General features: G+C 51.5%; 4 protein-coding genes across 4 annotated transcripts; 1 reads left to right on the top strand and 3 right to left on the bottom strand.

Moving 5' to 3' along the window:
• Positions 1 to 405: 405 nt before the first annotated feature.
• TM4SF19 (transmembrane 4 L six family member 19) lies at positions 406 to 5,031 on the top strand. Its single transcript, XM_068692664.1, has 5 exons — positions 406 to 1,886; positions 2,571 to 2,754; positions 2,836 to 2,913; positions 3,090 to 3,268; positions 3,353 to 5,031. Exons 1-5 carry the CDS (start codon positions 1,792 to 1,794, stop codon positions 3,573 to 3,575), a joined length of 759 nt encoding a protein of 252 aa, XP_068548765.1. The 5' UTR covers positions 406 to 1,791; the 3' UTR covers positions 3,576 to 5,031.
• Positions 4,767 to 7,435, bottom strand: NEU4 (neuraminidase 4). Its single transcript, XM_068692662.1, has 4 exons — positions 6,968 to 7,435; positions 6,198 to 6,403; positions 5,850 to 6,105; positions 4,767 to 5,674 (listed from the first exon to the last, which is right to left on the bottom strand). Exons 2-4 carry the CDS (start codon positions 6,396 to 6,398, stop codon positions 4,767 to 4,769), a joined length of 1,365 nt encoding a protein of 454 aa, XP_068548763.1. The 5' UTR covers positions 6,399 to 6,403; positions 6,968 to 7,435.
• Positions 7,436 to 8,255: 820 nt separating this feature from the next.
• On the bottom strand, positions 8,256 to 12,747 carry GAL3ST2 (galactose-3-O-sulfotransferase 2). Its single transcript, XM_068692663.1, has 4 exons — positions 11,937 to 12,747; positions 10,157 to 10,237; positions 9,387 to 9,666; positions 8,256 to 9,299 (listed from the first exon to the last, which is right to left on the bottom strand). The coding sequence occupies exons 1-4, from the start codon at positions 11,960 to 11,962 to the stop codon at positions 8,439 to 8,441; spliced, it is 1,248 nt and encodes a 415-aa protein (XP_068548764.1). The 5' UTR covers positions 11,963 to 12,747; the 3' UTR covers positions 8,256 to 8,438.
• A 4,328-nt stretch (positions 12,748 to 17,075) lies between these two features.
• D2HGDH (D-2-hydroxyglutarate dehydrogenase) lies at positions 17,076 to 25,603 on the bottom strand. Its single transcript, XM_068692660.1, has 9 exons — positions 25,126 to 25,603; positions 24,825 to 24,882; positions 23,839 to 23,978; positions 22,974 to 23,167; positions 21,899 to 22,067; positions 21,185 to 21,328; positions 20,583 to 20,725; positions 19,885 to 20,050; positions 17,076 to 18,589 (listed from the first exon to the last, which is right to left on the bottom strand). Exons 1-9 carry the CDS (start codon positions 25,451 to 25,453, stop codon positions 18,330 to 18,332), a joined length of 1,602 nt encoding a protein of 533 aa, XP_068548761.1. The 5' UTR covers positions 25,454 to 25,603; the 3' UTR covers positions 17,076 to 18,329.
• Between the last annotated feature and the right edge of the window lie 241 nt (positions 25,604 to 25,844).

The following is a 25,844-nucleotide window of genomic DNA, read 5'->3' as shown; positions in this document are numbered from 1 at the left end:
TGCTGTCTGCGACTCCTCTGCCAGAAAATTGCTCTGCTTTTGCGCTGTGGCCTCCCTGCCTGCCGCCCTAGGACACAGAAGTTTTTTTCTCCCAGTCCCTTTTCATGTCTTGGAGCTGCCATGGTCAGGCCTCCTCTGAGGGCCCACGAGTGTGATCTTCCCCACTGCCCATTAACTACCAACATGACCAGCTCAGATAGCACTTCTGAATGTTGGTCACTTGCAGTAATTAAAATATCAAGAAATAACCTTCCTATCTAAATGCTGTCACCAAGACATGTGATATATACGTAATGGTGTAAATGGTGTATGCTCAACACCTGGAGGAAAGCAGCAAGAAAGCAACAGGCAGGAGATGGGAACAGCTGAGAAGTGACTATATTCATTCATATATTCATTTATATTTCATTAGAATGAAAGCCTTTTTCATCCTGCGTGTGAAAATGAGAAGAGGCAAACCTGAACCTTCCAGCACCTACATACAAAGCTCAGCGGGTGAAGCGAGGGGAAACGTGATGGAAGAAGCTCTTGGTGGAGGCCATGGACTTGTGGTAGCAGAAGGATTGCATTTGGAGTGGGTTGCAGAGGAGAGGGAGATTTGTTTTTGCAGAATCCCACTCCAGAGCATCTTCTGGTCTGGCACCAGTCCCTCCTGGTTCAGGTGCTGCTGTCCTCCGCAGCCCGGGGCCTGACGCCTGAACGGGCCGTGTGGGCCCAGCAGCCGCCATGTGGCAGATCAAGGCTCCAGCCAGCGGGTCCCTTCCAGCTTGGGATATTCTATGATCCCTATAACACGTGGGCTGGGCCTGGGCATCCCCTTGGCTGATGCCCGGTGCCATTTCTGAGGAGTGGAAGGTGTGGGCGAGGCCGTGACGCCCCACCACTGAAAGCCTTCCCCTGCTCCTTGGGAGGCATTGAGTTGGAGACATGGCTGGAGAGCCAGGTTTTTGGAAAGAAGGTGGGAAGTGCTGTGCAGCCAGGATGTTGGTGGCATCCTGGAAAAACTGATCTTACCAGAGCTGTCTGTGGCAGCATTACAGCTTCTAGTGAAGGTTTTTGGTGGCGAGATCATGCTGCAGTTTCAGTTTCCACAGGTTGAATGTGGCCCTGGTGGACGTGTCTTTTCATCCTTCAAGCCGTTTTTTCAGTAACTGCACTGGCCAGTGCCTTGGGAGCTCTCTTCCACTCTGAAACCCTTCGTCAGCTAAAGCCACATCTGCTGCTGTCTCTGACACACCGCGTCAGTGTGACAAAGGATCAGACACCATCTTACATAAGAATGAGTCCCCACAAGCAGCGAGGCACCGTTGCGTTGCACATCCACTGTAACCCTGCAACGTGGTCTGAGACGGCCCTTAGAGCACACCACACCTGTTCTGGGCGAAACGTTAGTGAGGTTTCTTCACCAGCTGAAGAGCACGTACAGGATTTGCTCTCCCCACTGGACTTGTATCAGCTCTTTGGCCACCAGAGCAGGGTGCTGGAGAGCACAGATTGCTTGTATTTTCTTGCAGGTTGCTGGGTCGGTGGTTCTCCCCATGGCAAGGGGATTGTGCTGCTCCTTCTGCCTGGCTCTCCGTGCTCATTTGCTTTCTGGTGTCGCTCCCCAAGAGCTGTCCTTCTTAGGGAAGGAAATCAGCTGGCAGGGGCTGCCTCATTCGCAAGGAAGAGTCATTCTTCCTTTTGAGCCACTGCTTGTGTGGGAGAGGTACGGCGCATGATGCGGTGGGTGGACCTCAGGGTGGAAGAGGAGGATGTGCAGAGTGTGCTGGGACAAGATAAATAGCACCCATGGGTGCTGCCTCCGTATCTTCTCTCAGGACAGAGCTCCTCCCAGGGGGATGCTGCTGGCTCACACTGCTGACTTCTCCCAGCGTTGCTGCCAGGTAGGCCAGGAGGAGAGGAGGACAGGTTCCCAGTGCTTTCCTTGAATCCCTTTCCTTTCCTCCATGGAGGCATGCTAGCAGGGAGGGTGTCTTTCTTGCAAACACGCTAACAGAGCTTGCATCTGCTGCACTTTTGCTTTTACCTTCTTCCCCCGTTGGGGTGTGTGTGTTCCCCTTTAGTACACGAGGAAGAAGGAAATAGCTAATGCCAACCCACTTCTGGCTCAAGGGGAGTGCTGGGGGGACAGCAAGTGCAGGGCCTATGGGGCTGCCATGCACTGGGAGTGCAGCCCGAGCTGTCAAGAAAAATTCAAGAAAATTTCTTGACCGCAGTAGATTGGTATTAATATTGAGTTTAGTTTGAATAAGTAATTAATCACCTGGTCTTGTTGCTGCGATCTTTTTGTTATTTTAAAAGCTTTTGCGTAGACACATCCTGGTGGCTGATGAGCATGGGGATATTTCTTTTCTTTGTTTGTTTGTTTGTTTTTTGTTTGTCTTCACTCTTACCTGCAGCTTGCACGTGCAGTTGTGCCCCATGTAAAACACCCCACGGCTGCAGCGCGGGGAAATGGCATTTCCATTGGAAGCTCCCTGTGAGGTGGGGGGCGGCAGTGCGGGGTGTGGCGGTGGGGCTGAAGGCAGCCTTGTCCTCTCCTCCTCCTCCTCCCCATCCCTGTGCAGGCAGGCCATGTGCGTGGGGAGGTGCAGCCGCATCGTGGGCCCCTGCCTGCTGGTACTGGGAACGCTCTCGGTGATAGCCAACATCCTCCTGCTCTTCCCTGGCGGGGAGTGGAAGTACCTGGCAGACGGGCACATCACCAAGCAGGCCAAGGTCATGCCGGGCATCTGGGGAGGAGGCATCACCGTGAGTATTGTGTTTTGCACAGCCTCCTCCATCCCTCACGTGTGTTTGTTTCTCCCCCAAACCATCTCCTCCGTCCCTCAGGTGCTGCTGGTGGCGACCCACATCACAGCGGTGGGGTGGCGATGCGCCGGCTGCTCCGACTGCGGCACCCGTCGCAATGTAAGGCAGGGCTTAAATTGAGGCCCCCAAGCAGCGCGGGGTGGGTGGGACGTGGTGGGGTGTCCCCTCTCCCGTGGGCATGTGGTGGGGCACTGCGCGGTGACCCCTCCCTGGAGGACAGGGCTTTGTGTGGGCTCCCAAATTCTACCCAGCCCCAAGCCCTGTGCTCCCCGCAGGCCTTTCTCTCTGCCGTCCTCTCCAAGCTGGCACTCCTGGGCTCCACTGTCTGCTTCATCCTGTCTGGGGTGGGCCTGACCAACGGCCCCCTCTGCCTCTACAACGCCTCTGAGCACGGCCGCGACCCCACCTGGGGATACCCTTTCTTGGACACTGGTGGCGAGGTGTCAGACAACAGGTACAGGGCCCTCATAATGCAGGCGGTGAAATGAAAGTGGCGTTTCAGCTCGTGGCTCATCCTCTTTCCCCCCCCATGGCACAGGGTGTTGGCATCGGCAGATTATTTCCTGTACAAGCCGGACACCTGGGACACCTGCCTGGAGCCGGTGGGCATCGTGGCCTGGAATGTCACCTTCTTCTCCCTCCTGCTGCTCGTCAGTGCCACCGAGATGGTGCTGGCCTCGGTCCAGATCCTCAATGGCTGTGTTGGCTGCCTCTGTGGCTTCTGCGAGGGGAAGCAGGGCCGCCCCACACCCCTGGACTGAGCGCTGGAGCTGTGCTGGTGTGCACGGGGCTCACCGCAGGTGCTGGCGGCTGGAGGCTGGCCTAGGGACAGAGGAGGAGAAGCGGATCCCGAACATCGAGGTATGGGAGCAGGCACAGGAGGGATGGGGGGCTCCTGGAGGAGGGACCTCATTTAGAACCTCGCTGGAAATGGGACGACGGAGCAGCTGCTCATCCTGACCAGCCCAGTGGTGCAGAGCCCAGTCCCCATGGCCCCTGGGGCTTGGCTGCGCTCACAGCGAGCGTCACCGCCTTCAGCATGTCCTCATCCCTGCCCGACGCAGGGGCAGAGCACAGGGGCTGCAGGAACAGCAAGTGCCTCTTCTTGGAGCATATTTGCACATGAACTGGTGTGGACAGACCCAACACAACTGGTCAGGCCGAGAGGAAAGTAGCGGTGACCATGGTAACTTGAAAAAGCAGTCAGCCGGATCACACAACAACAAGGAGATTAAGATTTTGATGAGAGAAATAGGGCTGGAAGTAAGTATTCAAAAGGAAGAAGAGAAGGTGCATAAGCAAGTGTGCCTGTGAGAGGAGAGGCCATGGCATTGTGCCTCAGCAGCCCCAATCTGCGGCACCCCTGCTAGTGCCGCTCTGTTTGTGTTTCACAGATTGATGGCTGCCTGAGTGGTCTCGGGAAAGCAATAAACTGCTTTCCTCAGGTGAATCAAAGGGTTTTTTGCAGTGCCAAGGACCTGGCTGTGAAGCTTGCTCACTGGCAGGGTGCACGGAGGGGCTGCTGAAATGCCACCTCCACCACTCTGTGCCGATGTGAAGCTGGAAGCAGGAGGGAGAACGTCATTAGGGACCCGTCCTTTATTTGGAAGGATTCTGGGTGGGGGAGGAGAGGTGCAAGGGCAGTGAGACAGAGAGATAAAGGCAGGGATAGCATGGTAACAATGGCATGAGCCTCTGAGTCCAACCACCTCTATAATTAAAAAATAGCAATACAAATGAGATAAAATCCTGTGTTGGGACAGGAGCACCAGTCCTCAGCACGGTCCAGCCCAGGGGGCTGGAGGAGCCCCCAAATCCCACCCCGGTGTACATCAGCAGAGCTCGCCCTGCCACAGGGCTGTGCCAGGCTCTCCCTGCATGCCACCAGACGTGGAAGGTGGCCAGCCCCCACGTGCCCACAGCCAGCGGGCCAGGAGATGCGGTGGGCGGCTCTAGGAGACGCAGCAGCTCCTTCGCCTCCGCTTCCTGCAGGGCACTGCAGCCGTCAGGGGGATGTTCTGGAGCACATCGTGCAGCGTGAACATGCTGAAGGAGATCTGCTCGTAGGGGGACCGCTTCCCGTTCTCGTAGAGGCAGGCAAAAGCGATGGCTGGGCCACCAGAGACGGGGGCCTGGCTGTGGGGCAGCTCCATGTAAGCCAGGTCCGAATACGCGCTCGGGCCCTCGTAGATGACCCAGGGTTCGGTCCAGCTCTCTGCGTCCCTGGGGAAGGTGCTGAGGTGAACCCCCATGTTGACCCGCGACATGGGGCTGGTGGGGTGGGAGTAGAGCACCCACGTTGGTGCTTGGAAGAAGGTGTCGGGGCCGGAGGTGGCTTTGGGGTCCACGTGGAGCTTATCCCCTGCTGCTCTCAAGGCAAGCAAATCCCGAAAATGGGAGAGCGGCCGCGGAGCCGAGCCTTGTCCAGGGACATCAGGGGGCTGGGGGCCATACACAAAAGGCGCGGGGAAGCCGATGACACTGCCGTGGCACCCATGGGGGGGCTCAACCAGCCGCTGGACCAGCTGCCCCCCGTGGAAGACAGCCCCGTCGTCGGTGCTCAGTGCCTGCACGCGGAAGCCCAGGGGGCTGCGGGCATTGCAGTAGAGGACATTGGAGCCGTCCTCCTCGTCCACCGAGACCAGCTGGCACTCGCCCGTCTGCAGGTTGGGGATGAACTCCCCAAAACGCCAGCCCCGGCCGTGGTCATCGCTGTAGAAGGCGAAGGAGTGAGGGGTGGTCTTGCAGAGCTGCCCGAAGCACTCCTTGCAGTCAATGTGGTAGCTGTAGGCGGGCACCAGCAGGCGGCCGGAGCGCAGCTGGATCCCATGCCCGGGGCCCAGTGCAAAGGTGGCCCAGTCTGGGGACAGGGGGACGAGTGTGATGAGCAGCCCCCGGCTCCCCCGCCACCGGGCTGCTCTCTCCATCTCCTCCCCGCTCTGCTCAGGCTCCTCTTCTCCCTCGCCCCAGCTCAGCCCTCGGACCCTCGCCCGGTCACAGCCGGCCCTTTTTCCCCTGCCTGCTGGTGTCACTACCTTTGATGGCCCTGCCGATGACCTGCTGCGTCAGGTCTGTGGCCTTGCTCCAGCTCAGCCCCTGGTCGGCACTGGTGACGCAGCACAGGCGGGTGACATTCTGTCCCGTGACAATCTGGAAGGCTTCGGGTGTCCTGCCCAGCACCGTGATGAAGAAGAGGAAGAGGGTGCCCGTGAACTCGTCGTAGAGCGGGCAGGGGTTCATCGACCGGTGGTGCTGCAGTGTCGCCGTCTCGAGCACCCGCATGTCTTCCCACTGCACGGGGACGGGGCAGAGCGCTCAGCCCACCTCCCCGGCCCACCCCGGGCCCGATCCAGCCCCCGCCGCCATGTCGGCCCCGCTCCCACCTCCACGTAGCCGCCGTAGACGGTGCCGCGGCGCAGCACCAGCAGGTTGGCGTGGGCGTCGTCGGCGCTCAGCCGCTCCTCGGCGAAGGCCAGCAGCTTGGCCACGCAGGGCAGGTAGAGCAGGGCCGGCACGCGGTACGTGACGCCGGTGGTCTCCTTCTCGAAGAGCACGGTGCGGGCGGGGAAGTGCCGGGAGCCCATGGTGCCTGCGGCAGAGAGAGAGAGGGGCGGCCCGGCCGCGGGCAGGGGGCTCGCGGCACTGCCCCTGCCCGGGGGGGGGTTGGGGAAAGGTGCTGGGCAGGACAGCGTGTGGAGTGGGGCAAACTGAGGCTGGCAAGGGCCAGGGTGGGAGCTGTGGCAGGGCATCAGAGGGGGCAGAGCTGTCCCTGCGTGTCCCCCTGCACGTCCTTGGACCTGAGGGATGGGATCCCTTGCCCCTGGGCACGGCGGCTGCTGGTTTTGCTCTCCAGTTCTCGTTCCCCTCTTTCCAAGCCAGAGCTGTCACTAGAGGTTTCACAGCTGAGCCACGCTGGCAGGTGGGAGCCCTGGCTGGCCATGAATGAAGCCACCGAGGACTTGGGCTGGTTCTGCTGGAGCGAGGGCTCTGCCCAGGGAAGCTCCATGGCCTCTCCCACTCCCGTCAGCATCTCCCCTTTCTCCGCTGCATTCCCACAGGGCAAGGGCTGGGTCTGCTGCCCACCCCAGGCTGCCGAGAAGGGCTCTTGCCTGCATTTTGCCCAGCGCCCCACGGGGAAAGCCCAGGCACTCACCCGGTCCTGCTCAGCACGGGGCAGCCGCCTCCATCCCCTGGCAGGCGCTGGGCGATGCTGGCTCCTGCAGCGCCGGCTGCCCGTACAGCCTGTCCCCGGCCGTTCCTGTCCCCCCACCGATACGTCACGGGGCTCCCGCCGTGGCCAGCGGCCGGCCAAAAGCCCTGAGTCAGCAGCAGCACAAAGGCCCCATTATCAGGCAGGCAGAGCCCGGGCCCCTCAACGTGCATCTGCTGCGCTCAGGGCCGCAGGGAGGGAACACCGAGGGATGAGGGGTGAGGGATGAGGTCCCTTCTGCCCGCTCCTGCCTGCTTCACCCTCAGGTGGCTGCTGAAGCCCCTGAAGCAGCCCCAGGGTGGCCATCTCCCCGTCACCACCCGGGAGGCTCGATGCCTTGCGTGCTGGTGTGGGGTAAATCACTGGTTATCAGCGGCTGCTGCTGCTGTTCCCAAACCTTCCCCAGGCACATCCCTCACAGCCAACCTGCACGGTGCAGGAGGGAGAGGAACCTGGTTAAACTTTGCCATCCTGCCCCACGGCTGGTGGCAGGCGCAGCAGAAACCGGGGGTGGGCTCCAGAAACCTGCGCTGAGCCCAGCCACTGAGTGAGGGCAATCATTAACAGCAATGACACCAAAACTGTCACTCCCCAGGAGGGTTTGTCCCATGAGGGTTTGATTCCCATTGTGTGGTGATGCCAGCAGTGGCCGTGCCTCCCTGGATCCCTTTCCTAATCGGCACTGGAAGTTTGGCCACAGGAGCAACGGGATGTGATGAAGCCTCTGCTGATGATAAAATGTCGATGCTGCTGGCCTGGAGACCCAAGTTCTTTCCTATGCACCTGCTCCTTCAAGTACCGCATTCCCTTGGTGAGCTCTTGTCCTTATCTCCCCCCAGTTTTTGTCTCCTAAAAGCAGAAAATTGAGACTCGCTCTAGTGAGCTGTAACCAGCCTGGAGGTAATGACTGCTATTAAAAACGGTCAAATGCAAACCAAATTATTAAGTCCCTGATTAATGATTAAGAGGAAGGAAAATCTAATGCAGACTGAAAGCCTGCCAGCTCCATGGAGCACTGGGCTGTCCCCTGTGCGTGACAGCAGCAGCACACCTCTGAGCGGCACGGACCTGAGCATTATCTGGCCGAGTCCCTGGCTGGAGGCGTTTTGGGACCTGCCTCAACCTTGGTGAGCTAGGAAGGAGGACTGCAAGAATGTGGTGGGCTCAGTGCCCCGGCGAGAGGGGAAGAGAGGAACGGGTGGCACCCACCTAATGACAGAGGCGGTAAAAGTAAATAAATAAAAGTTTTGCTTTGTTTTCTTTTGTTTTCCATAAAATAAAAGCCAGAGAGTGGAGGTAGCTCTCAAATGACCCCCACTCCCCAGTCTCCCCCTTGTGTCCAAGAGTCTCATCGCCAAACCCCAGCGATGCAAAGGGCCATAGCAGTGGGATGCTGCAGGAGCTGGCACACGCTCTAGTTTTGTCGTGGGACCTGTGTCTTCTCCAGGGAACTGTTCCACGGTAAGGCAAGGTTTAATGGCTTCCTCTTCTTGTGTGGGTGCTGACGGGAGTAAAGATAGGACATGTACTGGAGTTCTGGCGTAATAATTTTCTGGCAGTTTTTCAGAGTCTTGTTGCTTAAATCTGGTCTGATGTTGTACCCGAGGATATTTGCATCCCCCGACTGAAAAGGCAAGAAAGTTTTGTCCTTGATGCGAGTCTTCACCACAGCCTCTTGGCCCAAGAGGCAGGTCTCCATGAGCTCCTTCTGTCTCATCCGCAGGTGATTTACCTCTTTCTCCAGCTCCTCGAGTCCTATGGTCTCCTCAATTCTCCTCCAGAAGCTCTGGTTGAAGTGCAGGTAGAGGTTCCAGTCGAGCGAGCACCACGTCTTTATCCTCTCCCTGCTTTCTGCAGTCAGGGTCTGGACAGTGTCTTTGCTTCTGGAATTGAGCTTAAAGTAGATCACATCATCTAGATCCCAGCACAAAGTGTGCTTCAGGAGGATCATGGACTCATCAAAGTAGTCTGCTATCAAGATCAGGTGGAAGTTCTGTTCAATGTCCTTTAAGACCTCCTGGGTGTAGTTTTCGTTGTCCTCTGCATTGTTATCATAGCCAAAGTCAAACCACATGATATTCTTGGCGTAGATGTTTTTCTTGTAATCCTCCTCACGGTAATATTTCAAGGGTGATGCCAGGTACTCATTCACGTCCTTGGATCTAATGAAGGCAGGGACCATGTTCTTGTAGTAGACGTAGGAAGATTCCAGCAGAAAAATGGGGTTCCTCAGGATGGAGAAGTAGAAGGTGTCCCCTGCCATCACCTTATGCACCTGTTTGTGGGGAGGAAGAAGAAGGGCTGTTAGTCCAGAGGCCCTGTTTGTTCAACCACGTACCTCCACAGGTGCCATGGCTCTTACCTCTGAGGGGTTAAACCGCAGGTGGTTGCCCATGATGTTGTAGTTTTGCGTTTTGTTTTGAAGTTTCTCCACAAAGCTGGTGTTGAATCTCTCCGGGTAACCCAGGTGGAAGCGCTGGTCAGCTGGGAGGGCGATGGTGAGGTTATGCTTCTCTGTGAACCGAAACAGGATGTTCAGGACGGTGCTGCTGGCAGTCTTGTGGGTCTTCAGGAACATGACGTTGGTTCTGGCGTGACACGGTCTGGGAGTCATCAGCAACTCTGCGGAGCTCCTCCAGAATCTGCAGGAAGGTAACGCATGGGGAAAACAGCCTCTCTGGTGCCGTACCCCATCTCTTAGACCTGGCAAAGCTCAGCTAACCATCTCTTTTTCTCCCATGGCAGTAAAGTTTCAGAAGCCAAATGCAAGCAGGTTTTCCTGACCCCACACCAGCAGCTGGAGCGAGGCACCAACCCAAACAAGCCCCATCCCTTAGGCATGGATGTTGGACAGTTTTCTGTTTCTCCAGTTCCTCACTTGCCAAGCAGGGCCCAAATACTTCAGCTTGATCCCCTTTCAGTTTGTTATTTGTTTTTGCCCTAAAGAGCTGCATTTTGGCTCATTTGATCACTTGCGTGCCCAAATCTGGATCTAGGGCCCGATTTTGGGCTGCTGCCCTTGCAGCATTACCTTAGGTTGAGAAAGCTAAATCATGTGCCACAGGTCAGATCCTTTCTGCCCTGTAGAAGTGAAGTCAAGCAACTAGTTGTTCTTGCTCCTTCTAGACTTACAGATTTTTACTAGTTGTATAGAAGAATCCAAAAAGGGTGATTCCCACAAAGAAGTTGAAGAAGATAAAACATTTGGTATACCTGGAAAGAGAGTAGAATTTATGTGAATATTATCTCTTAGAAGACAATCCCTCCCCAAATGTGAACCACAAAGCTTTGCATGCTGTCCTTGGGCCTTCTGTCCCTGGGACCATAATTTCTTTATGGTGCCAGCCATCAGCTGCATCAGCAGCTCTGGGGTTTGAGGCAGGACAACAAGAAATCACATTTTTTTACTCTCATTCCCTAATTTTCACCCACATAACCTACTTCTTTTGGGTTTCTGAGGCCTTAGAGTTTGTTCATTTAGAGTTTATTCACTTCAAGCTTCTCCCATTTTGTCAATGGAATTCTGTGCTATAGAAGCCTTTCTTGTTGCCCTTGATGAAAGAAAAAGTTTCAGGACATAGAGAGGGGCAGCTTTCCATCTGTATTTCTTCACTTTTTTTGTCTCACCCGGTGTGAGACAACCCCTTTCCTTTGATCAGTCTACATATACAAGTAGAGCTGAGACTAGGGAAGAAATGCAGAGAGGCAAGCAGGCTCTTGTCTCTTGAATGCACCCCCTGCTCATTTTCTCGGCCTTTCAGTTAAAGTGAAGCTGATGCTGGTGTAATGGTGTTCCAGAAAGTGTTTCCTGCCTGCTTGGAGGCCTTTCCTAAGGCAGTCTGGCTATGGCTTTCTTCTGCCTCTTTCCTGCAGAACTGAACGCGTGCAGTAAGGAACTTGTTTGCTCAGGCAGCATACCCAACACAGAAGGCAGTTGTACTTTGATTAGTCTTTGGATAGGTAAATGAATCAATGTATGCTTAAACATCCTGAAAATAAGTCAGCCGCAACATGTGCCATAAAGGTTATCATTCGTCACAACTCTCTGACCAAGTCATATCTAAAACCAAATGCCAAGAGACACCATGCACAATGTTGGCTAAAATATCTGCCGTCTTTTATTGCCTTCAGGAAAGACAGGTCCCGCTTGTTTCAGAGCTGTTCTGCTCTGTTTGCTGAAGGTGAACAGTGTGAGTGCCTAGCATTACAGAAGACAGCTGACCTTTTGGATGAACAGTTAAAACCATAAGCAGAGGTATTTCACAGCTGTCATCCGGATGAACAGGAGCATACAGGGCAGGATGCACAGACTCGTGGCTGCGGGGTTTTATTCCTTCCTAGCACGCAGCCAGGAGGCATTTCGCCTGGGGGGAGTGAAGTCCAACGCAGCCACAAGACGCAGGATTCATTGAGAGCACCCCTTGTTACCAACGCACTACCTGCTTTTCCGCTCCATTAATACAGTCTTCCCCAAGGCAAAAGTTCAGGAGTTCAAATCTGAGAGTTGCACAGAAATCACCAAAGCACGCGGGGTATGAAACCAGCCTGGGATCCCTTTGAGGACCCGCTTCAGAGCTACCACTAAAACACAAATTCTTCTAAGCCAAAGAGTTTGTCCTTTTGACAAAGGCAGCACTTGAGTGTGCTGCTACGGATGCTTTAAGGTAGGACATTTTTGATTATTTGCATTAAGCTGAAAACAACATCTCTACGGATTTGTGTCAACATAACAAGGTTCTTTCAAATTAAAAGACTTGGGATACAGGAGGACACACACACTGAAACAAACCTCACCCTGGAGCAAACTGTAACTAACTATAGGTTATTAATCACACAGATTAACTGAATCAGACCTTTCTACAAATCATGTTTTAATTCTGCACCCATAATGTTCACATCCCTCTCCCCTTACCTTGAAGTGCACCTAAGGGTTTTCATGCTGCCTCGCTGCTGTGAGCTAGAAAGTATCTCCTTTGCAAATCAGTTCCAAAACTCCTTTTGTTTGCGGTGTCTGATGGATTTGGTGTGTCTCTATATCTATCGTCCTATCACTGCTATAAGTGGCTAGGACAGGTGAGGACAAAGGGAGTGGCTAGGTGTTTCCAGGGGTGGGTGGAAGTTAGTTAACAAGCCATGAACAGTTCTGGCACGGCATCACATTTATGCAGGCACCGATGCTTTTTCCAGGGCTGCCTTAGGAGACAGGGTCCGCAGCAGTTTTGTAGGGAAGTGAGGATTTAGCAGGTTCCTTAGCAGGGATCCCTCTTCCCTCAAGAACAAGGGTACAGATGGGGGAAGACAAACATGCACACAAACGCTGTGCCTGGCTGCAGGAGGGAGGCACAGGGCTGATCCGGGCGGGATGCTGGGCTGAGGGCTGGAGGAGGGCATTACGGGTCCCTTACACTTTCTGCAGCCCCTACAGTGTGTCTGGTGCTGCCACACCTCCTGCTGCGGCGCTCAGTGCCTGAGATGTCTTTCCTCTGGTTCTTGCCTGCAGATTCAGGTCCAGACTTCTCTGTCAGACATGTCTGGCAGCAGGAAATTAGGGACAACAGCAAAACAGGAATGGTATTAGGCTATCGGAAATCCCCCTTTGTTTTAAGAAGCACTCCCGCCATAAAGGCCCAAGAAGCAAACCATTTAGGCTCAAAGTCTTTCCCAGTGAAAACCCGGTTACAGTAACTGAAGGTAAGAGCTTAGGTCCTTTGCTGTATCTAAGTCCTGGGAGAAAATAAATAAGTAAATTAATTAATTAATTAAAACACCACACTTTTGCACCTACACCAGCTGCGCTGTATTTGATGGTTCATCTACAAAGTGACTTTCTGGTGTTATTAATGACCGCTACAGCTTGCTTTACACGTGAATTTGAAAGTCCACCAAGGCTCCTGTACTGCAACACTTCGGAAACTGGGTTTCTTGATGAAGTTTGCCCAGGGAGAGCAGGATTTGTCCTGCAGGTGTGGAGGTGGGGGCAGTTTCCCCAACCCCCACCTTGGGGTTATGCTGGGGGAAGGCACAGTGTGTACAAGCTCAGAGAGGAGCTATCTCCAGCTGCTTCTGCTCACCCGCATGGGGACAACTGCAGAACAACTCATGGAAGAAGAGGCCTCGTGACGCCTCATGCCACTGCAATTCTTCCATTTGCTGCATTCTTGCTGCCTGTCCTGGCATCATCTCCTTGCACCAAGGGTCTCCTCAGAAAGGCAAGGGAGGAGAAAAAGCAGGAGCAGGAGCTTGGTGGGGGACAGCAGAAGCTCCACTGCACAGTACATCAGCAATGAAGGCTGCCTGATCCCAGTCCCCAATTCTCTCCACATACACACACTGCTGCAACCTCCCAGAACCCACGCTCAGCAGAGGAATTGCTGCTCATGGGCAGTAGTTAATGGATGCCCAATGTGGGCAATAAAACATTGCAGTACATCTTCCAGGCTGGAATTTGGCAGTAATCAGAGTGGGGGATTTATGGCCGTGCCACTCCTATGCACCTTATGACACAGTCCCCTTTCCCTCCGCACGCATGGTGCCACCTTTTCAGGTGGTGGCACCAACCCGTCCCACCAGCAGGCACGTACTCAGTGTTCTGGTATTCCTCATGAGAGCTGCTAAATTCAAACTTACTGCACTTCTTTTTAAATCCCACCTTCTTCAGGCCAGTCCCACAGTGCTTATTCAGATTCAGAGATTAGCAGGTGTAGATTTCTTTCCTTGAGTTCCATGGTAGAATGTGAACCAGTGTGTTGTTTTCCGAAGAATTTCTAGGGTAATTCATAGCATTATTCCTTGGGTGTTGTACAAGAAATGTCCCACCTATTCAGGTTTGGTTATACATAAAATATGGTGTCATAAAGATATATTTGACGTAGCTCAGCGCTGGCTTGCTCCAAGACTGGAAGCAGTGAAGGTCATGCAGGTGACACAGAATTCTCTGGGGCAGGATGAACAGCTCCAAATGGCACGCTCGGTTAGGAGAGTCAAGTCCTTTCTCACCATGCCAGAAGACTGCTGCTTCAAGGCGTTGAGCAGCCGTAGACACTTCTCATCCTTCCAATATTTGTCTGTCCTAGAAAAAAAAAAAAAAAAAAAGTATTGTGGACAAAAAAATTCTACCACAATGATTCTTTATCAAAAAATACATGCACACATATGTGCACATCTCTCTCTTTCTCCTATATACTAAGTAAACCAGTATTTGAGAGCATCATTGAGAACTTTGAACAGCAGGATAATAATGGCAATGAATTAACACAGAAAATGGGTTCCATTCCCTCCAGGTAATTGCTTTGTTGTTCATCTGAGACAGTGATTGTAACACTGAGTTTGTGGATCTCGGTATGTAAAGAAGAAGGCTAAATGTGACTGCTGGGATTCCTCTGGCCACTGCACAGCCCCGGGTTGCCTGCCAGCCCTGGCTCCCTCCCTAGCACTCTCCCCATACATAGCTGAAAAAAAAAAAAACAAAAAAACAAACAAACAGTATGGAAAGTTCCACTTCCCCAAAAGAACCATTCATGTGTAAAGCCTGCATTTCAAACTCTTATGGTCAGTGGTTTGTGAAAAAAAAAAGAATGTAAACAGCCTGATCTGGAAAGAACAGGTTGTATCAGCTTGACTTGGCAGGAAGCAAATCCTTTATGTTTCTTCTTTACCACCACTACGGATTTTCTCTATTTTTGCATCTTCTGATACACAAACAGCTCAGGCGGGAGCATTTCACCTCCTGCCTTGTTTGCTAACAACAACACTGTTCCCTCCAATTAACCCTCTCTTAACTAACGCAGCTCCAAGCTTTTGGCTGAAGAAGACGATCAGCTCCTCCCTGACAGCCCCTGAGGAATGAAGGGAGAGGTACAGGGTGCCTTGACAGCAGAGAGAGAGAAGGGATTGAAGAGATCACAGGGTAGGGATAAATACTGATAGTGCAGGCTGTATGGTGGTTGTTCTGTCAGAGCATTCACGTGGCAAATGGAGAGTCACGACCTTAGACCTGCGCTGTGATGGGTGCTGTAATGCAGGGCGCTGAGTAAGCCGCCATCCTTAATTCAGCTCAGCAGCTTGCAGCCTTGTTGAGAGGTGTTCTGAATAAAAATAGAAAAAAAAGAGACTCTTCAGGATGGTTTTCTTCCTGGAAAAGCGCTCTTTGTTTCCCCTCCAGCGAGGAAACAAAGACTGCAAAACTGGGGTTTGTGGAGGATCAGGCAAGATCCGGAATCAACAGGATTATCCCATTATAATCAGTGACTCCCAAGGGGTATAAAAGGCCCGTCCAAACATCCTTCATTCTCCTTGCTGCCCCAAAGTGACCCAAGGCAGACGTGAACACACCGCGCATGTGGCGTGCTTGTGAGAGGGCACACAAAGTCTGGGAGAATTGCACGAGTAAAACCAAGCTGTTGTAAAATCGCCTTCCACTGCCACCAGGCCTTGTGCTGACCGCTGATCCTGTCCTACACCACCGGCTCCTTTCCCCTCTTGCCCTCCTACTTGGGGAACCTATTTTTTTCCTACACCTTTCAGAACCAGCGATCCTTCTGAAGGCCAGACAGAATGATTTTATTTTCCTGCTATTTTATGTAGGAGAAGGGAGCCAAGGAAGCAGGAAGTGCTCCCCTCGGCCTGGCTTCTGGCATCGAAGCCCTGCCAGTTACTGCTGCCCTGAGGTTAAACCTCCAGGAACCCTCTCTTCTCTGGTCTGGCCTTCCAGGACTGCGAACCTGTACCTGCAGCAACGCCGATGTGTCCTTGGGACAGTCTGGCGGTGGCATCGCTAGAGAACCCGCAGCCTGGCACTAGTGTGGGTTTTTTTCAAGCGTGTTGGATCAAAACGAGTGAGGAAGGGCAACGTTTTCACCTGGAGATGGTGGTGTGGTGTGCCTCCTGTGCCCCCGAGGCTTCACTTGTACACCCCAAAGGAGATGCCTCCTCCGACCGATGGCACTTCACTACTAACTCAGAGCAAACCAGTGGGAAGAAAGCTGAAACACCCACACACAGCGCCATGGAGGCAAACAGGACACGAAACGTGTCTAAACTGTTTCCGTAAGTTGAAGGTGGCTCCGGGTTGGGACTCTAGCCAAGGCTTTAAGAGGGCCACTTGTGAGATTTGCTCTGATGCAGGCACCCAGCGTGTCCTTGGGCTTGCATCCAGACACAAGGAGCTCCCAAAAGACAAAGTGCAACTGCCGTGCTGAAGATCAGAGCAGCAAATTCTGCTGTAGCTCAACCCAAAGGCAACAGAACCGATCTCACGCCACTCAGAGCAGACACAGGGGAAGGACAGACACCGATGACAGAGGAAGAACCATTCTATGCAAAGGGGCAGTTGCTGGCCCGCAGCTCGGGGAAAGCTGCATCAGCTCCTTACTCTGCCAGGGACGGATTCACACCCAAGCTCTTGAGCCCCTAGGAGGGACCACGCTGCATAATCTCGCAGAAACTTTCCCACTTTCCCTTAATTCTCTTCAACCTGGTCCAGTGAAAAGCCAGAATATAAGATCAACAGTGATGGGAGTTGACTCCCAAGACCTTGCATTTTCTGACAAACTCCCTTAACATGCATAAACACCTCTCGAAGGGGCTGAAGACTTCCCAAGGAAAGCAGGGCTTCCAGAGGAATCGCAGAGTAGAAAGGTACCTGAAGGAAAACCCTGAGTACCCCAATAAAGAGAGATTTCCAGTCTTTACCCACCCAGTCAGTCCTGGGAAGGTGGCAGGACACAGCCCTTGGGCTGCGAGGCAGCCGTGCTGTGCTTGGTCAGGATGAAAGAGCAAAGGCAGCCAGAAGCCAGCCCAGGACCTCGGCATCTCAGTGCTGGGCTCTGCAGGATCTGAAAGAGCACCGCTGGGATTCCAGCCACACCTCCTAGAGCAAAGACACATTTTGACAAAGGGATTCTGGCTAGAACAGATATCTGCTTAAAATCTCTGGGTCGCTACAAGAGGCACAGACCAGAAAGTTCTGATTTTGAGCAAATTATAATAATCTGTATTTACTGTACATATACAAGAAATGAAAACCCACTATCACAGGGAATGAACGTATGGCTTTTTTTTGAATTGTTTCTTTTATTAAAACAGGATCAAAACTCAGTTTCATTACAATTCTAACATAATGCTAAGAGCTTAAAAATGTGAAGAAATCTTTATTAGAAGAGTACTCCTTAGAGACAGTATTAACATCAATTTTTAAGTTACAATAGTTCACAGATATTCACAGTAACATGAGTAATCACAATCAAAAATCCTGATGAATAGTTTTTACCGCTTCTATGTGAGTAGTAATAGTTTTTACTGATTCTATGTAAGGTTTAAAGCTGTTTGTCCTGAAACAGGGGAGATTGCATTGTACTAAGTCAAACAACAGAACACACTCCTGTGGCCAGATCTACAGCCCACACAGCTCTGCTCCTGCATGGTCATTTTGCACGTCACGCCACTTCTGCCTCCTGCCTTTTGTGCCGTAATGATGTGAATGGCACTTGTCAGTTATCTCTGAGTCCTCCCCACATAGGCCTGCCTCTTGATGTTCAGCCCCATGTGCATGCAGGTCTCATGCCGTAAGGAACCCCCAACTGCTATGCACTAGCAAGGGCACTGCTGCTGCCATCTGGCTCTGGTGCTAGCCACATGCTGTGAACCCGGGTTCCACCCTACCAACCTCAGCAAGGTAAGTGAGAATGGTGGTAAATATGTTCTGTTTTTAACAAACAATTCTACTTTCATAATTTGGCAGCTAATTTCAGATAAAGGCAATATAAAACTCCAAAGGTTCCTCCCTTCTGAAAACAAGTGCTTGATACAGGATTTACAAGGCGTGACTTCCAATACAGTTGTACCTCAATAAGGTTATTACGCAGATGATAGAGAAAGTCAACGGCCTTTTTTTAATCTCACCGTTTGGCTGCAGAATGCATGCAGTAAACAAAACAGAAAGGAAAGAAAAACAGCGATCACCAGAGCTTGAGATATGTAAGTAGTAAGTGTTCTACTGCCAACGCTAAACATCATACCCATGGTAGAAAAAGCAGGTAAGATTAAAAAAAAATCTGTATGTTTCGTTTCGGTGTTCAGATTAAACAGAAAGCCTACACAGTGAGAACCCGTAAGGTGCTCTTCTTCAGAAAGAGCAGACACACCTGAAAAGAGGAACCACATTCCTTTACTTGTTCCATCACACTAAGAAAACAAGCCAAGGAGCATTCTACATGCTTGCTTGATCTCTCAGTTTGGTGTTAAAGGACAGTTATCGAGATGTCGTCCTCTCATGATGGCACCTGCTTGCTTTTCAGAACATGTTGCTTCAGGAGCTGGAGGGCAGTGTCTTGTATGGATTGAGGATCCCTTTGGGGTCTAACATGGCTTTGAAGCGCTGCATTAGAAAGATTGCCTCGCTGGGTTTGCTGTACTGAATGAACTGCTTTTTCTTGAAGCCCAATCCATGCTCGGCACTGATACTGCCATTATATCTTGCAGTCCACTCATACACGAATGGTTCAATGGCATCCAGCAGGGAATGGCTGTAGGATTCTGCTGTGATGTTCAAGTGCAAGTTTCCATCTCCTGGAAGAAAACATTGCAGAGGTGGGTCTGTAAGAAAAACTCTGTAGATCTGCAATGGAGAATCATTGCTGTTTCATCCCTGTACTCAAACAACAGTGCCTTTCTTATTCACTGAACACTTCCTTCTAGAAGGAAGCGAACAGTCCGTCAACAAACATGCGGCCTCAAACATGCACAACTAATTAAAATACGATCTTTTTAGTACAATCTTTGAGGAAGTGTTTCAAGTTAAGCAACTCTCAAATTCCCACTTCCAAGATTTTAACATTCCAGCAACGGTGCTGCATTAATTATTCTCCCTGCACTCAGATGGCATGCTGAAGACTTCCCCAACAGTACTGCCTAACGATGCTTGAATTTCAGTACAGTCCTTCATTACTGCATCTCTCCCTATTATACTTGTGCAGTGTTCTAAGGGCACTTTGGCACTGTGTCAACAGAAACAAAGAAAGCAGAGCATTTCCTTTCTCCGTTGGTGTTGCATGTGATGATACTTAATTAAGCTCATAGTAGCTGGGTATTATAAACACACAAAGAAAGAAAAAAAAACAAAACTAATTCTCACTCTGGAACCTCTTCCTGCACTTCAGCAAATCTTCATAGTACACAGCTTAATCCTCAATGCCAACAGTTACCAAGTGCAGCCATTATTACAAAAATTTGTCTTTCAAATAATCTCAAACCAAGCACGCTGAGGAACATTTTTGTTTGTTTGTTGTTCTGTTCTTTTTTGGGGGGTATGGGTTTGGAAACAGAACAGCTTTGCTAACAACTTACCTGTCTCTGGAGTATGTAAAATCAAAGCATTCTGACAAATGTACGAGCTGAAGGGATGGTTCACTAATTTTGTGCACTAATTTTATCACTCTCATTTGAAAAGCTAATGGCTCAGACATAACTGATTGCCAATATGACTAATCACTTTGGACAGGAAGGTGTTTATCTGCCAAAAGTGTCTAAGTACATTAATAACACCAATGGTCCAATTAAATAACCTAGATAATTAAACAGAAAGTACACAGCAAGAAGATACAAACAGCCAGTTGACAGTGCTGAGAGGCTAATGGTTACACTGCCCAGTCACACCTGACAATAATATATGGAACAGGCTGAAGGCAGTGAAGATCCTTACACATCCTTACACATCCTCCTCCTCTGATAGCTCTCAGCTATTTAGTCTTTGCCTCCCAGCAACCTAAAACCAACTTTTAGGAGCTCCTAGGAAGTGCACAGCAAAATGTGGAGCACACAGAAGAAACCACTTCCTTTCCCCCTTTCCCAGCACCTGCACTTACCCAAGTGGCCGTAGCCCACCACATTTTTGGCACTCTGGCCCAGCCGAGCCCTCATGTCAGTCACGAGATCATAGAGCTTCCCCACAGGCAGGGAGATGTCGTATTTGTAAACGCAGCCGTCGTGAGTGAGAGCCTCTGTGATCCTCTCCCGGAGGCTCCACAGCATCTGATGAAAAAAGATCGAAGGAATTCCAATCAGCCAAGTTCCTTTTGCGTTCAATGCTTTGTGGCACGGAGTGAAGAAAACTTTGATTCTTTGCATGTAACATCAACATTTCCCTCGGTATCCTATGCCTCATGGGAGACAGTAATAATGCTTTCTTGGCAGCATTGTATGGTGAAGTGATACACCGACCCTTTAAGCTTGACAGTACCCCAGCTAGAAAAGAACAAGTGTCACAGCCACAGGCATTCTCTCCAAAGCTGCCTGTCCTACTGATAGACATAATTTATTAACCTGATGTTTTTAAAAGAGAAAACATCCACTGAAAACTTTCCATAAGGCCACTCAGCCTTCAGGGAAGAGGCAGCAGTAGGAACTATTCTCGTAGCATTCTTAATATCCCAAATAAGCTACCAGGTCATTCAGTCATGTTTATTTCAAACATCAAACAAGACAAACACGCCCTTATAAAAAATGTAGTTTCAAGGGCAGAACCATTCTAAGTGGATTTGTGCAGGAGGAAATAATGACTTACCTTTATCTTCTTATCATCTGTTGCCACAGTTCCATCAGTGACTAATCCAGAAGTCATGGCCTGTTCTAGGAAGCTGTTCAATTTTTCTTCATCATGGGTTGAGTTAGAGCCCGAAGTTTCAATTAAAACATAAAAATGGCTGTCTGAAAGTGAAAAAGCATAAAATAAGCAGATGCTCTTCTGTGCTGTAAGCACCGGAGTTTAGTGCAGATTCTGGATCTTTTCCCAAACCCAATACGTTTTATAACGTTTCTTTTCAGCCCAGATTCTCTTGTGCCAGACAGGAGTGCAGCTCAAGTGGCAATCTTATCTGGAAGGTGCTTCACTTCCATGTTCTATCCTCTATCTAGCCACTGCTGTTCACAGAACTAGCAGTTTTGGGGGAACTGGTAGAACTAAAAAGTCATATCTTTAAAGATTTTTACCGAGTGTATTTGGAATTGAACACCGGGTACAAAAATTAAGGGACACACACAGTCACTCATTGACATACACATGTAAAACTGGGCTAAAAATGCCCGAGCAGCATAATGTCTCTTTCTGCAGGCCAAATGACGCTATCTGTATCTCTTCTTTAGACAGAGAGTTATCAGCTCTGGTACCTCTTACTGGGCAGGATAGCTTGAGATGTTTCTCAACCAGTTCCATGCACTTCTCATCCATGAACTCATAGGCAGACAGGATCTCTCCCAGCATGGCTCTGCAGGTTGTAAAGGTTTCCAGAACCTGAGAGAAATTCTGACACCCTTCAGACAGATGACAAAGAGGAATAAGAAACAAAAGCAACCCCTCAAAACCTCATCGACAGTTTTTAAAATTCTATCAGGTTTCAAGTCACTTTTCCCATTTCTAGGAAAGCTGAACCTTGTGTGGGTTTGGATCCCATGCGATCTCTGTTAGTTCCTCTGATGGTTTGAGCTGGGACAGTTGTCTGAGCAGAACAGCAGGAGGAGAGAGCAACTGGTCTTTGCTGTGGCAAGGACCTCCTCGACATCCTAAGACAGTTCACAGCAAAATGTCTGACCCAACCCTCACTTCTCAGCACTGGCAAGAAGGCAACCCAGGATGAATTTAAAGGCCATTATGAGAGTCCAGGCAAATTCCAGGGTCCACTGCACATACTCCACAGGTTTGTCAGGGCTTGGTGCCTACTCTTCCTTCCCCTCACCCCAGGAGTTCAGCTCCCTGCTTTCCAGGCCACAAATGTTACCAGCATGCTGAGTAGCTAGCAGGCTGACCAGTGCTTTCTTCTCATAATTACTGTTCCCTTCCCCACCTAGGAATCCAGGTGTGAAATCATTAATATCACTTCCTACCTAGGAATGCCAGATTCACAGCCTTCGGCTTCTGAGGGCAGAGAATGGAGACAGCCGTGATAACTCCCAAGGTCCCCTCAGATCCGATGAAAAGCTGCTTCAGATCGTAGCCAGTGTTGTCTTTGCGCAGAGACGCCAAGCAGTCCAGGACTGTGCCATCTGCCAGCACCTGTGAAGACACAGAGATGTCATGCACCTACGCAGAAATGTGCTGCAAAAAGCTTGTCTACTACCAACCTGGTGAAAGGCTACCGCCAGCCTTCATGAGTAGATACCAACTGCAGGATGTTCCCAGTCTTGTCACTGTTCCTTGTTTCTAGCTCTCTCCGTTCTTCTTACCCTCTATATCCTACCTGAATCTTCCCACAAACTTTCCTACTTCTGTTTTGTGGTTGTTTTTTTTTTTTTTTAATGGTGCTGTTTACACATGTTCTAAAATAACAGAAGCCTGAGCTTGTTCTACTTTTCTCACCAGTGGTGCACAAGATCAGCCATTCTTCGCAGCCCTAGACCCCATTGTTCTATTTATTTTCTATTAGATCTCTCCTTCCAACACCATAAATCTTCTAGAATCACAAATGCCAGCCTTTACACACAGAGGCACAGGCAGAAGCAAGCTGAGGAACAGGAAGGACTCTAGGACAAAGCCAGCAGTCAAAAAAACCACGAAGTGGATGGCTCTATTGAAAGCTGGGTGAGCTGTCAACAGAGCACGTGGCAGGATGGACTTAGCAGAGTGCTCCAGGGACCCACCACTCCACAGAGGAGCCAACCTGATGCAGGTAATGGGACCACCAAACCTCTCCCTACCTCCTTTTTGTTTCTCTGGATAAGAACATCATCCCGCACAGCTTCTGTCGGCAAGGACAGAGGAGGAAGCTGGAAGCTTTGGCGGCAGTACCAGACGCTACATGCACGAAGGCACTTGTTGGCCCTTCCCAAAAGGAACGGCGAGGAGCGTGAGCCTGAAGAGGAGCTTTTGTCTATGTAGCAGAGAGCCGAGAGCTACAACAGCAGGAAGCAGGGGAGAGGTAGAGGTGCAAACACAGAGGGAGCTGCTGGCTCCTCGCCTTACCACTTCCAGTCCTAGCACGGTCCCTCGGAGGGAGCCGTACCTCAGAAGCCGCAAGCCTCCAGCATTTGTGGCCACGTTACCGCCGATGTGGCAGCTCCCTTTCGCTCCCAAGTCAAGCGGCATGATAAACCCCTGCTGCTCCAAGTACTCGTTGAGTCTCTCTAAGATGCAGCCAGCTTGGCACACGAGGATTCCTGAAACAGAAACAAGCTGATGCCCAGGAAGAAGGGGCTCCTAAAGAGGCAGGATAAGCATCAGCAGGTGCAACCACTTCTTCCTCCAAAATTTTTTGAGGTTCAATTTGAACTAACAAGAACCCTGTGCTTGCTACAGGGCATTGTCCTACCCCTCCTCAGTCCCAGGGGAGTTTTGCCATTGTCTTAACTTCTGATCATGCCCAACTCTGGACACATGAAATAGTGACATTAAGACTATTTCTGCCCAGTGTTCCCCTTCTTGCTGTCTTTAACAACTGAAATACTCAAAGCAGCCTAGTTCCTAACTTTCCAAACCCAAACATCCTGCAAGTTTTCCCCATTCCTCCCTTATCTGTTAGTGTGGCTCTCACACGCCTCCTTTACCACCACCGTTCTCCCCCCGATGGGTTTCTCCTTTAGCAAACAGGATATACATGCTTTTCTGCTCTCTTTCATCCTCTTTCCGCCACCAGATGTTTTATTACATCTGTTACTGTTAACAGCTAAGGATTACATCAGCAGCAGGAATCTGGAGGAAACAAATCTCTGATGCCCCTTACGATGCTGCTGGGCTGAACCCTGCTGATGCTGCAGTTACAGCTCCCAGAAGAATGTCCAGGCTAAAGCCAGGGGCTCGTTTCCGTGCACCACGTGCCTACAATATTTACCAGACACGGTGTCAAAGCTGATGATCCGGTTCATGAGGACGGTGGAGAGAATGATCTCATCAAAGACAGGAACGCTGCCCCCGACAAGGCCCGTGTTACCTCCCTGCGGGTTCACTGCCAGGTTCCTCTCCGAGCAGTACCTGGAAGGAAGCACGTTTCTCAAGTCTTACATCACTGAAGGCCATAATCCAGTCTATCAGAAAAGTTTCACTTCCCCGTGAATAGGTCCTGCCGTGGGAGTGCTCAATGCTCCTTAAAATTCAGCAGTGCTCAATCTAAAGACTAAACGGATAAAGAGGGGCAGTTTCATTGCAAATGTGGGAAAGCACAGCTCCTCTCTCCCCTCACTCCAGCCCTGTGCGAAGGAATGAATACTCGGGGTCATCCCCTCGAACAGCCCCAGATCTGCCACGCAGTATCTGTCTGGAAAGCACACCTCTCTCTGTTTATACATTTATTCAGCAGTCTCTGCTAACAGCTTCCCCAGGGGATTCTGACAGACGATCTCTGGCACCAGCTTAAGACATTACCACCCTCCTCCTCCTCTCAGGAAAGAATGTCCCGTGGGCAATGAAGTCTGTGCATCTCTGCCTCAGCTGCTCCACCCTCCAGCGTGAAGTGCCACCCAGCACAACCTCTGCCAGCTCGCCAGAGTTCAAGGGCAATGGATGGCACAAGCTGCACGGCACCAGCAGCTATTTGGAAGTCCCAAGCTCTGTACTTTTGTTGCAAGAGCCAGGAGCAGGTGAGCAGCTCCCTGTAGCCTGTGGCTCTCTGGCCGAACAGCACCCCGCAGACTGATGCTCAACTGCCCCTGCCCTTGCATGTCTGAACTAGGGCAGTGCTGCCACCCATTCACTGGACCCAACAAGCTTCTTTTCCCTTTTTCTAAGGGCCTCTCCCTGAGCCCCTTCAACATAACTGCTCACGTCGATGCTGGTAAAATGTCCAAATTGTGACAGTTTTGCACAAAAGGCAGGCGTTACCTGAGAACCTGGGACACCTCCGCTGTCGTCTGCGGCTTCAGCAACAGCGTGCTACAGCCTGCAACGAAAGCAAGGGATGCCTGTGGCATGTCACCTGCTGCACGGAGATGGGAAAGGACAAGGTGGCACGGGATGTGGGAGATGGCTGCACTCCTCCCTGAGGCAGACGCTTTAATGATTTTAAACCAAGCGTTTTTAACAGCGGGCCTTCCCTTGGAGTGCTTCGCACCTGCCCACGGACCTGGCCGTCGGTGTGGACAACGGGAAACGTCTCCCTGAATTCTGAAGGGCGGCCCCTTACCTCGGACCGACCGCAGCCAGTCCACGTTACAGGGCTCCAGCGCCGCCGGCTCCGTCAGGGCTCTGCCCGGCAGCAGGCGCTGGAAGAACGCCACGTCCTGGGGGCTGAGGCGGGAGAAGGGCAGGCGCCGCACTCGGTACCGCTCGCTGGTCAGCGGCACCTCCCCGAGGCCGGGCGAGGCCGTGCGGAGCCCGCGGCCGCCATGAGGAAGCCGCGGCCCCCTCGGGGCCACCCCGGGCGCCTTTTTCGCCTGTGGCGCCCAGGCAGCGCCGCCCGGCCGCCATCTTAGCGCGGCGCAGCGGGGCCAGCAGGGGCGCAGCCACGCCATGGCCGCCCCGGGGGCGAGGGGAGGCCGGGCTCCCGCTCGGCTTCAGGCCTCCTTAGGCGGCGGGGAGCGGTTGTCCGGCCCCGGAGCCGCCCGGCCCGAGCGCTGCCCGCGGTCCCCTCAGCGCCTCACGGGGCAGAAGGCGGCCATGGCCCGGCCCCCACCGCGGTCCTAGCGCCCGCCCGCCTCCAGGCAGCCGCACAGCTCTTGTTCCCAAAAATACTTTATTTGTAAATCAATATAGCCGTCATCTCTGACAAAGATCCAAAAATACAGATATAGATTTTACTTTACATTCTCGTTTTTCTTTTTTTAATAAAAAGCTTTATAGTCTCTTCCATTTACAAAGGGAACACAGGTCGGATTCTTTAAAAAAATAGAAGAATCGGGTTAA

This window comes from Anas acuta, chromosome 9 (genome assembly GCF_963932015.1).
Source record: "Anas acuta chromosome 9, bAnaAcu1.1, whole genome shotgun sequence".
Classification (NCBI taxonomy): domain Eukaryota; kingdom Metazoa; phylum Chordata; class Aves; order Anseriformes; family Anatidae; genus Anas; species Anas acuta.
The sequence above is the reverse complement of the archived record's forward strand: the minus strand, read 5'-3'. Positions and strand labels throughout refer to the sequence as shown.

Bases quoted from the DNA above. Each gene is read 5' to 3' on its own strand.
- TM4SF19 (XM_068692664.1), top strand. From the start codon at position 1,792: ATGGGTGCTGCCTCCGTATCTTCTCTCAGGACAGAGCTCCTCCCAGGG. The intron at 1,887-2,570 runs GTAGGCCAGGAG...ATCCCTGTGCAG, and splicing joins TCTCCCAGCGTTGCTGCCAG to GCAGGCCATGTGCGTGGGGA. The intron at 2,755-2,835 runs GTGAGTATTGTG...TCCGTCCCTCAG, and splicing joins TCTGGGGAGGAGGCATCACC to GTGCTGCTGGTGGCGACCCA.
- NEU4 (XM_068692662.1), bottom strand. From the start codon at position 6,398: ATGGGCTCCCGGCACTTCCCCGCCCGCACCGTGCTCTTCGAGAAGGAG. The intron at 6,106-6,197 runs GTGGGAGCGGGG...GTCCCCGTGCAG, and splicing joins TCTACGGCGGCTACGTGGAG to TGGGAAGACATGCGGGTGCT. The intron at 5,675-5,849 runs GTAGTGACACCA...CCCTGTCCCCAG, and splicing joins CATCGGCAGGGCCATCAAAG to ACTGGGCCACCTTTGCACTG.
- GAL3ST2 (XM_068692663.1), bottom strand. From the start codon at position 11,962: ATGAAAACCCTTAGGTGCACTTCAAG. The intron at 10,238-11,936 runs GTAAGGGGAGAG...CTCTCTTTCCAG, and splicing joins ACCCTTAGGTGCACTTCAAG to GTATACCAAATGTTTTATCT. The intron at 9,300-9,386 runs GTAAGAGCCATG...CCCCACAAACAG, and splicing joins TGCGGTTTAACCCCTCAGAG to GTGCATAAGGTGATGGCAGG.
- D2HGDH (XM_068692660.1), bottom strand. From the start codon at position 25,453: ATGGCGTGGCTGCGCCCCTGCTGGCCCCGCTGCGCCGCGCTAAGATGG. The intron at 23,168-23,838 runs GTAAATATTGTA...TTTCTGTTTCAG, and splicing joins CAGCTTTGACACCGTGTCTG to GAATCCTCGTGTGCCAAGCT. The intron at 20,726-21,184 runs GTACCAGAGCTG...TTTCACTTTCAG, and splicing joins GCTATCCTGCCCAGTAAGAG to ACAGCCATTTTTATGTTTTA.